The 10,822-nt window shown below is 41.2% G+C and overlaps 1 protein-coding gene across 2 annotated transcripts; it reads right to left on the bottom strand.

The window, feature by feature from the left end:
• Window positions 1-871: 871 nt before the first annotated feature.
• On the bottom strand, window positions 872-9,538 carry pls1 (plastin 1 (I isoform)). Of its 2 annotated transcripts, none has more exons than XM_058395254.1 (16): window positions 9,390-9,538; window positions 9,071-9,178; window positions 8,612-8,772; window positions 8,283-8,412; window positions 7,409-7,541; window positions 7,136-7,217; window positions 5,577-5,742; window positions 5,293-5,435; window positions 5,111-5,203; window positions 4,380-4,575; window positions 3,190-3,268; window positions 2,991-3,105; window positions 2,508-2,641; window positions 2,057-2,180; window positions 1,488-1,612; window positions 872-1,417 (listed from the first exon to the last, which is right to left on the bottom strand). In XM_058395254.1, the coding sequence occupies exons 2-16, from the start codon at window positions 9,138-9,140 to the stop codon at window positions 1,288-1,290; spliced, it is 1,881 nt and encodes a 626-aa protein (XP_058251237.1). In that variant the 5' UTR covers window positions 9,141-9,178; window positions 9,390-9,538; the 3' UTR covers window positions 872-1,287. The 2 variants fall into 2 exon arrangements, with proteins under 2 accessions (XP_058251237.1, XP_058251236.1); XM_058395253.1 differs by having other exon boundaries at window positions 9,325-9,401.
• Between the last annotated feature and the right edge of the window lie 1,284 nt (window positions 9,539-10,822).

Genomic DNA, 10,822 nt, shown 5'->3' with positions numbered 1-10,822 from the left:
TGTAGTCATAATAAAACAACTACTAATAAGAATTTGGATCATCAGTTGTTTTAGTTCAAATCCAAAGCCCCGTCCTACAAAACCCCTTAAGCGACCTTTGCATGAGTAGAAGTATGCCTTACTTTTCATCACAGCTTAAGAAGTTGGGGTCAGAGCACAACCCTGGAGCAGAAAGGGTTAAGGACTTGCTCAAGGGCCCAACTTTGGTGCTGGAGCTTGAACACTCAACCTTTCAATCAACAACCCAGAGCCTCAAGTGTGTGAAACACCACTACCACTACCCGCTACAGATTTGTGAACCTGATAAGTAAACCTATAGGTGGTTCTTCTATAATGTCTGCATGCTGTAGCATTTTTAATTTCTCCTCCCTGGAATTAAGAGGCCCAATCCTGTTCCAGCATAACAATACCTCTCCATCGAGACATGGCTTGCCAGGTTTGAATGCAAATTTGAGTGTAATGAACATATTAAGGTATACATATAGCAGTGGTTGTAGCTCAAGTGGTTAAGGCTCTGGGTTGTTACTTGAAAGATCGGCATTCAAGCCCCAGCACTGTCAAGCTGACACCACTGGGCACTTGAGCAAGGTCCTTAACCCCCCCTTGCTCCAGGGGTGATGCATCATGGCTGACTCTGTGCTTTGACCCCAACCCTCTATGGATGGGATATATGAAGAAAGAATTTCACTCTGCAGTAATGTATGTAATGTGACAAATAAAGGCTGCTCAACATCTTGGCTAAAATTCCATCCTGAAATAAAAAACTAGCCACATCTGAACTTTTTTTTTTATACATTTAATATGTAGTCAGAAGCAAACAACATTTTTTTTTTCAACATTATGCAAATATCAAGACAACAGTTTTGATAAAATAAAGCATAATACCTTGCTATCAAAGTAAACTGAATCATCAGCATCTCCTTGTTCTAGAAATCGACTTACAAATGAGGCTAGAAAATGGAGATCATATTAAATGTTAAATGATCACAATTGAAATGACAACCTGTTCAACTATTTTTTTTTGTTGGTGGTGGTGGTGAGGTTGCAGGAAGCAACAGAAAGACAAGAAGTGACGTAAGGTATGAAAAATCGTCTGTATAATTCATAGCTGCAAAGCTCTCAACTCTGCCTGTTTAAATAAAATCTCAAATCTTCCTACTCACGCTCTTTACCTGAAAATACGTCTTTATGTTATACATTACGTTTTTATCGACACACGCATACAGTTAAACAGATATCCCGTCCCATCCCCAGGATAATAAATTAGAATCAGGACCAAACAGGATTTCACTTTTTCAGACTTTTCCCCATCAAACAGGCAAACACAGTCATCACCATCTTGGGGTTGACCTCCACCAGGTCCTCAGGCAGGGCGTATACCTTGGCGCCGATCTTCCTCGCCATTGAGATGGCGTACCTGAGAACAAAAGAGAGACGTTTTGTGTTGTGGATTAAGAAACAACGCGACACTTTGAAGCTGTTCTTACTTTGCGTTATTGATCATGTCCTCAGGACTCAGGTCTTCCCTCTTCACCATGTCTTCTCTGATGGCTCCGGGTGTGATGGTATCAATCAGATCAATCACCGGGAGGCTGGTGCTGATCGATTTGTCCTGAAAATATGTCATGTACATGTGTGACAAAATGGTCAAGACACTTTCATCATTAGTTAATTCGCAGACTTGCCCCATATGAGGCAGTGTTAGGTCTGAAGGTTGCAGCCCAGTCATTTGCATTCGACTGGTGGAAAAACCTTAACCCTCAACCCTTTATGATTGGCCTCTGAATCATCCACCAAATTAATCAATCCAAATATGCTCTGAATCATCCACCAAATTAATCAATCCAAATATGCTCTGAATCATCCACCAAATTAATCAATCCAAATATGCATTTCTACTTTGCCAGATTCCATCCACCTCCTTAAAGGGTTCTTTGGTTTGTTCATCAGGAAAAACCTTAATATCCTAAAATCTAACAGGAGAACAGACTGGTGGAACAAATGACATCCAGACCTTTGAAAAGTAGATGTGTTGAATAGTTATATAACCTCTTACTTTAAAGTTGCTGATAGTCGATTGCTTTTGTCCATTTTGCAGCGAGGTATTCACCCAGTCGACTATGACTTGGTCGTTGATTTTTTCCCCATCACCGATGTCAGATAGGACTTTCAGGGTGTACCTGCATGTAGCACAAGTGAGATATGGAATACAATTATTTCTCTGTCCAAATTAATCACCTCCACATGCAGCCATATCACATATATCATTAGATTAGCAACCTTGGCAGCTCACAACACTAGCGAATACAGGATTCTAAAAGCAGGAATTGAATAAGGAAAGAATTGTGTATGTTGTACATGCTGCCACTGTTGCTAATTTTTTGAGAACGTAAACAACACAAGTGAGTGTTACATTTCTAAAAAAAAACCAAGAATATAAAATCAGCTCAAAGTTCTATATCTGTTTATACTTCTCTCATTTAACAGTTCCAGTATGAGTGATGTACCTTCTCATTAGTTGCCAAACCAGTGACAGCATGTGCTTGGGGCTGCCCTCATTGATGTTGTCACCTCCAATGCCCACCAGTGAGAACTGTGCCTCCTTTTTGCCCAACTCCACGGCGTAGTTACAGTTCTCCAGCTGGAAATTTGCACAGATTTACTTTATTAGAACGACATCAATAATGCAGCACTTCATACATAAATCACAATGAATACAAATGACGTTTGGAATTTTTTAACAGGTCTGTCATGCTCTTGGGAAACAACGTATACATAAATGAATACATTGGCATGTGATTGTGTGATATACTATACTGGGCAGAAACTAATAGAACAGCTTTTTTTTTAGCTTATAGCTTGTTAGGAAGTAAGAAAGAGGTCAGAGTGCTGGGTCAGCCATGATACAGCATCCCTGGAGCAGATTTATGACTACGGTTAGACTACAATTTTAAAGCAAAAACCTTTCATGCTGTATAACTCCTACTAACTTTTTTCATTTTGCCAGCAAAGGCAGGATACGGAGGACGGTTCACTTTCTTCCAGTCCACGGGGACCTGGATTTTCTCGTACAGCTGGAGAATAACCATGCCATCCGTCAGGTCACTGGAAAATAAACACAAAGGTGGTAAAGAAATGCTAAAGTGCTGACTAATTATCCTGGAGGAATTGCCATAAACATTGCCTTACCTGTATAAGTGATTGACTCTTGGACTTATCCCCAGGGAGTTCATCCAATTTCTGAAGGTTTTGTCCTCTCTGGATTCTCCTGTAGAAGTTATTCAGACAGTGTTTTACAGTTTATGCAGTGCAAGATCTCAGGTTCAGGGAATCACTGTTTTTAACACCGATAATTAAAATACTTCATTTAAACTTTTATACACTGGGCCTTTATTCCCTGCTGAGAACATGAATCCTTTTCACATTCATTGGTTTTGCTTACTGACTGAATCTCCTGTGTTGAAACGTGCTGAAAGAGTTTCCTGGCACATCCTATGCTTAGCTTAAACATAGACCAGCAATCCACCAATAAACTGAGTCACAAAGAAGTATCATATTGTCTTTTCCCTGTCTGCATCTAGATAGAAATACATAATGATGTTATATTCAACCCATTTAAAGAAGCACAAATTATAGAGTGGACCTTTGGCCTGTCGTAAAACTAATATAGACAGTCTGTGTCAGGGGATACCAAGTAATATCAAGGCATCTTGATATAGATTAACAATAAAATTCAGCTCATTGCTACAGGAAAGGTGGCATAGCTTATATAGCTGTCAGTATCAGTGAAGGAAGTGCGGCCTCGGTGACTGTCAGACGCAATGAAGGAGGCGTGGCCTATGTGATTGTCAGTCTCATTGAAGTAGGGCTGGCCTATATAATTGTCACTTTCAGTAAAGGAGGCATGGCCTATATGACTGTCATTTGCAATGAAGGAGGCGTGGCCTATGTGATTGTCAGTCTCATGGAAGTAGGGCTGGCCTATATAACTGTCACTTTCAGTAAAGGAGGCATGGCCTATATGACTGTCATTTGCAATGAAGGAGGCGTGGCCTATATAACTGTCAGTCTCAATGAAGGGGGTGTGGCCTAAGTAACTGTTAAGACAATTGAAAGAATGAAGGCATGGCCTCTTGTACAAATGTGTTATTTTCAAGGAAAAACTGCCAAGATACCACTTCCTATTAACCAAAAACTGTGCCTCAGGAGTTACTCTGTCTGTCTCATCAACCAATAACCAAACTATTCAGTAAGATAAAAAACAATATGAACATTTTATTCACTTTTGGTTGGTGTTAATAATCAAGAGTAAAAAAGGTCAGTCTGGCCAGCCATTGTTAACCATGTGTAGTGATTAGCTTCAGCATACTGCGACTCACCCTCGATCGTGGTGAGGTCAATGGTGTTGTCGGCAGGCTTTTTCAGGGCCGGGTACATGTTGAACAAGTTGGCCACGAAAGCTAAGTTGAGCTTTTGATTCCCCGCCACCACGTCTTGAGGTGAGACAAACTGCCGGCAGTCGATTCGAGCCGCCTGCTTCAGCATAAGCTCTGCTCTCTTCAGATCATCGGGTTCCTGCAACCATAAATACAGTCCTATACCAGTTCATCCCTTCCTCTTACGCTTTCTCTGAAGTTTTTCCCTCACCACTGGCTTGTTCATTAGGGATCTAAATCTACATCTGAATTTTGCAAAGCCGCTTTGTGAGACTCATTTATCAAGCTAAATACAAATAGGTTTATTCAGTAAAGGCCCACAGTCTATTGTTGGTAGAGGAGGGCAGCTAGCTCAGTGAGCCATTCTGTTTGGATACATTTTCTCATTTCTCATTGCTTTGGTTCATGAGTTGGGGGGAAAAAAGCATCTTAAACTTTGGAGAAAACTTGCACATAGTTTATGCACTTGACCCGAGTGTGAATAACGTAAGGGGAAGTAGTGCGTCTTCATTACTTGGCTGCCAAGTTTTATGGATCTCTTGTTAACTGTGCTTAACTTTGAACCTTTTTATAGTTTAAATACTGTAGTTTGTCCTTGCATGATCCTTCTCTCTCCCTCTCCTCCTTTCATGCAGCCCTGAAACTCATTCAGATTCAGGAAAGACTACGCTCACATTTAAGCCAGACATGTCGATGATGACCGGTATCTGGTCGTCATCTCCACTAGGAGCGATCTCGTTCAGCAAGTGAAAGTAGGCCTTGGAGTCCTGCAAAAGAAATGAGTTTCAGAGTGCTGATCATGTACCTGGATATTAAAGCTGGGATTAATGCATTGCTATTATTGCTTCCATGCTACCTTGATGTCGTCGCTGAAGTTTTTGATTGGATTCAATTCAGCAGCTTTGAGGTGATAGTTCACCCAGCGTAGCAACAGCTCCTCAGGGGACAGGGACATCAGCTGGTCCAAGTCCTCACCCTCGCCGAGCAGAGCAATCAGAGCTGCACAGTCAAGACAAACGCACAGTCAGTTACTAGCACTGAGACCAATGAAATAAAAATTTCCCCTATAAAGCGTAGTCAGTTTCAAACTAGATGAATGTCACCGTAACCACGGTAACTGCACACAGCTGTGCGTCTGACCGTCATTGCTCGAGATCTCGATGTTGGCGAACAGGCCGATCTTAATGATCTGCCACAGGAGCCCAAGCACCAGGTGAGGAGTTCCAGCGATCATGTCCTGAGCATCAATGTTGACCACCATGCAGCCGATGGCCGAGGCGGAGTTCAGGGCAAGTATCAGATTCTCCTAGAAGACAAGAAAGACAGATGGGTTTGTCTTTCTGTGGATAAAAAAAAATGCATTGATTATTGTAAGCCTTGTATGAGAAATGGTGTAATAAGGAATGGTAAATCCAAAAGATGTCTTTTTATTACATCACAAACCACTTGCAGATTAAGAAATGAAGCCAGACACACACGTAACTTGCACTTAAAGCACTTTGTCCAGTCCATTTCCATATGGAAATCACTTGTCCTGAGAAGGAGTCACGTGTCCGTAAAGCAGCAGGCTCCAGTGAACAAAAGGTGTGAAAGATGCCATGTGGAGCTTCGTGTGCAAGTACAGATTTTGTGTTTGACCTACTTCTTCTGTAACGCCCCAAAACCTTGGGACGTTTTCATCACACAACCATCTAATGCATAGCTCCTCTCTTGGCATACGTCATTTTATATTTGTAAAGCGAAATCTGACAAAGCAGGACATTTTTGATCTAAACATGGCATCTTTGCTGATTCTGATCAAATCAGAGGCTTCAGAGCCGCCCTGAGGTCAGCCTGACCATGCCCCCTTCACCTAGCCACTTTAATACAGCAAAAATCAAAAGCTCATAAAATAAGGAAGTGTTGACTGGCCTTTAGCACATAAAGCTGGATTTGATAGCAGCAATATGGCTGTGTCTTATTTTGACCCAGCCAAGCACAGAGAGACCATTTTGGACGCGAGCCCAGTATGCCTTGCTGCTCGCTGCTGTACTGGCACAAAGTGACTCAGATGGAAAGCTGGATGCACTTGCGTATGTCAGCACGACTCTGTCACCTGTTGAACAGCAATATTTGCAGACCCGAAAGGCTCTGGCAGGGATTTGGGGACATCTTCATTTTCCGGGTAAATTTGCTTGCTGGCACATTTACACTGAGCGCTGACTACAAATACCTCGGATTGGAATTCAACAATCCGTCATCCTGTCCTCCTTCATAACTCAAAAGCTTTACAGTAAAACTGCAATATTACAACTCTGCAGGTCCTGGGAAGCAGGCCAAATACATCTCTAGGCACAGAAACAGCGATATTCATGCCTGCTGAACAGGCTGTAGATCATGTATGGTTTAGACGCAACAACAACAAGGCACCAGGCGCTATTGCAGGGGTATTTTATAAAGATTTATGAAGGTCCATCGACATAAAATTAGTTGCTTACAAAGATCTGAGTAAGCAGTTAAAATGATCAAATGGTGACAACGATTATTTGTAGTGGTTATGTTTCGTTTTTGTACTGGTGTTTCATGCTAACACTATTGATGAGGCCAGAAAGGGTAAAGTTTGGGTAGTTAGGGGTCATAAAACTATGCACATCGATGTACATTATTCAGCTTTTTTTGTTCCCAATAATCTTTTTTACATAAGGAGAGTAAGTGCTTACAGTCATGTTAAACATCGAGCGTTTTTTCGTGTTGATGACCCTTTCATCGATCGTTTCCTTTTGAGAGTGGTTGACCATTTTGCTGCAAATGAATCAATAAACAATACAAAGTATTAGGATAAATAGCAATCAAGCTACAATTTACAGTTTTTATCAACTCAGATAAATTTTGTGGTTTGGCCCACTAGATAAGGTATTATGTGCCCTGTCATCTTAAACGAGTTTAACACATTGGTATGAAGAATTAACGAAAGAACTGTGGTATTATTTTACCAGAGGAGTATTCCATCCTTCACTGATGTGAACAGACTGTCGGTGTTCGGGTCCATGGGGATGATATGTTGGCAGTCCGGGTCGTTTGCCAAGGCCTTATTGATCCAGTTCACAAAAGCCACTTTCTCTTCATCTAGTGGCAAATTTTACAGATAAGGCATAAGCAATAGAAGCTGCAGACTAAGATTACCAGTGGGAATTGTGCACAGCCAAGGGCCATAAAATGACATCATTCATGAACTAATCTCTCTTAACGAGATGGCGCTCTCGCTCAGGTTTCAGCAGGAGCTACAGAACAACTCAAGTGCACTACACATCCAATTGCATCAATAGTAATCAAATTCAGTGTGCCAAAGAACAAAGGGTCATATTAAAATCCAGTGTCTTAAGTTCAAAAGTTAGGTAAATGTTTATGCTGGCAACGTTCTGCTTATTTAGGGTTGCTTAAGATGCCCTTCTGGGCTTTGTGTTCAGATTATCAGAACATCTGGGTGAAGGTCAGGGTTTTTTGAGTAGAACCTTTTCAGTAGTATCTAAACCACCATCTTAAGCCTCTCCATCCCCCAAAAGAATACAGGGCTAGAAAATAAGGACCATTTATTCTTTAGCTGTCAAAGGGGATGTAGTAGCTTAGTGGTTAACTGACTCCTGATTAGAAGGTTATGAGTTTAAATCCCAGGACAGTCAAGCTGCCACTGCTGGGCTCCTGAGCAAGGCCCTTAACCCTGAATTCACTCTGGATAATGCATAACTACAAATTCAATGGCTTCCACCCTCATTATTGAGCAGATTATTAAAATAGCACTTGATCCACCATTTTACCTGTTTATACTGAGGTTATTCTGTGCATGCTTTTTGTCCGATTTCAACTTACCAGAATACGAGTGCTGAGTTCCGTCAGTGGAGCTTCCAGATGTTCCTCCAAATGAGCAGATCCCATCTTTCTTGGAAATGGTCTTGCGAAAGGTTTCTCTGATCTCTTTACTTTTTAAATCTTGGTATATCTGTAGAATCAAATAGGAAATGATGTGATCACACACTAGGGTAAAGTACTAGGTCGTGTTAAGATCCATCAGGGAAGGATGGTTATGTCTTGAGACTAATATTGACCCCATTTCTCCAGAACTGGAGGCATCTAAACATTTGAGTGTATAGCAGCTAATTTTGTAAATGGATGACGATAGATAGATAGATTATTCGTACCACAACAAACTCTTCAAAGCTTATCTTCTCATCTTTGTTGGTGTCACCTGCGATGAACCTCTCAGCAATCTCTCGCACCTTGTACCCTGGAATGTAGAGACTGGCCTCCCGAAAAAGCTCCTGCAGCTCGAAATCGTTGACATAGCCGCTGTTGTCAATGTCTGTGGAGAGGGAGTGAGGGAAGCAAATCAGTCTTGACAGAGGTTTTGTTTTCATTTGCCAATTTGTTACACAAATGCTGTTCTCCGTAGGAAAGGTCTGCTTGGGCTTGAATACTAAGGCATTTCTACATAATATTTGTTGTTAAGAACATTTTTCTCTACTTAATATTAAACAGTAAATATGACCCAGTCATGTATAGACAGTACATCTAATCATCTTCATCATGTCATGCATCAAAGTCTAAAACACACAATATAGGTGATAGCAAAATTCTATTTGGAAGCTTAATTTACTGACCAATTTTGTTGAAGGCCACCCTGAGGTCCTCCAGGTCTTCTCGAGAGATCTGTGTCATGTTGTCCTCCATGCTGCCAGCTCCACAGCCTCTCTCAACGTACAAGTGTCCTGGAGAAAAGAACACAAGCGTGACTGAGACTTATTCCTGAAACTGAAACTTGATCTCAGAGCCAAAGCAGAATAGGTTTAAAGAACCCAAAGAGAAGGAATTAGATTGTCCAATCATGAAACCAAAACTCTGAACACAAATGTACCTCTGGCTTAGGTTCGACTGCTGCTCTAGAGCCAGGCTACTGTGAGAAAATAGATGAGTGCCTACCTTACAGTGGATGCGACAGTAGTAGGAAAGGGGTGGAGACCTTCGGCCTTAATGAACTGTGTTTGGGGTGAGGCGTCTCTCACCGTGTCTGCTTCAAAGTTAACTTTTAAACGCACTGATGAGTCAGCAAGAGCTTTTAAATCTGAATAAATAGCTGAGGGTGTAAAAATATCAGGACCCGTTCATTTTGCCTTTCATATATCACTGAGGCATCCTTAATCCCTATATTGTTCTCTTGTGATGCCTGGATATCCCACTCTGCAACAGCAATATTTAATAGTTATTGTGCATATAAAGAAACACACAAAAGCCTATGTGTGTTTGGCAATAGTCCAGCTGGCAGGTGTGTGCATAAGTAGTGTTGTTTTAAACAAGGCAGTGACGCAGAGACACTCCAGACCAACCAGTGTCCCCAGTGTAGTAGTCGAACGGAAAAAGGACGCTTCCACACTGCTGAATATTCAGAAATACGAGTCTCTGGTTATTAGTTTTGTTGCCTTTACCAATTGTACAGACACAAGGATGTGTTTTTCTGGACACAGACTTCAAAGCATAAGCAGCTACCAAATGCTGTGAATGTAAATCAATGAAATGTAAATGATTTCCAAAATGACAAACGCTACATTTGAGTATGCAATGGGATTAACTGCGAATGGAGGCAGTGGTCATATTTGTGCTGTGATGAGGTCATGACATATCTTTTACATTGAGGATGTTCTGATAGATCATGGTGGCCCAATACATTACATTTATGTTGGGTTCCTGTACATAGAGTTAGTTGAAGGTAGGTATTGTGTACAGGAAGGACATGTATGCTGCAAGTTAGACCAACTTTACAGATCTGACACCAAATCAAATTGAATTGAATTTCATTCATCTTTCGACAATGGTGGTGTTTTTTTCTTTTTTCTTTTAAGTGGCCTCTTCCATGTGCATTTGACATGTAAAACATGTGCTCACATTCAAAACATGTACTTGAGGGAAAAAAAATTCATATGCAGTCCAGTGCACTGAGAGACATAGAACACTTTCAACACTGGTGGGACAAAAGAGACACTTTATGTTAAGTGTGTGTCTTGATGCATAATGTTACTTGCTGCCACGTAACCAATATCTGTAGGAGACACAGAAGACTTCTGAATGGACATGTGTTCGGAAGAGTAGAACAACATGTGAGTTCCATATGTCGATGCCTGTAACAGTTTTGCAGTTGCTAGAACATGTTATGTTAAATATATCCAGTCTAATCATGTATCACAATTATCACAATGCTGTCTTAAAAGGCAGGCTAATTCCAACCCGTTAGAGTTTCAGGGATCAGGGTAGAAAATAAAAAGGCAACTGAACTGAACGGCTAGTACAGTGATGTAATGCTTACCAAACCAGCTGAGGCATCAGACTTTAGGAAGTCAACCCACTTCCTGTTTGGTTAT

The sequence above is a fragment of the Hemibagrus wyckioides genome, linkage group LG07 (assembly GCF_019097595.1).
Source record: "Hemibagrus wyckioides isolate EC202008001 linkage group LG07, SWU_Hwy_1.0, whole genome shotgun sequence".
Lineage (NCBI taxonomy): Eukaryota > Metazoa > Chordata > Actinopteri > Siluriformes > Bagridae > Hemibagrus > Hemibagrus wyckioides.
Note: the sequence above shows the minus strand (reverse complement) of the source record. Positions and strands in the feature narration are given on the sequence as shown.

Coding starts and splice junctions, on each gene's coding strand:
- pls1 (XM_058395254.1), bottom strand. CDS start 9,140: ATGGAGGACAACATGACACAGATCTCTCGAGAAGACCTGGAGGACCTC. Junction 5,743..7,135: donor GCTCGATGTTTAACATGACT/GTAAGCACTTAC, acceptor CTTGTCTTCTAG/GAGAATCTGATACTTGCCCT. Junction 3,106..3,189: donor AGAGTCAATCACTTATACAG/GTAAGGCAATGT, acceptor TTTATTTTCCAG/TGACCTGACGGATGGCATGG.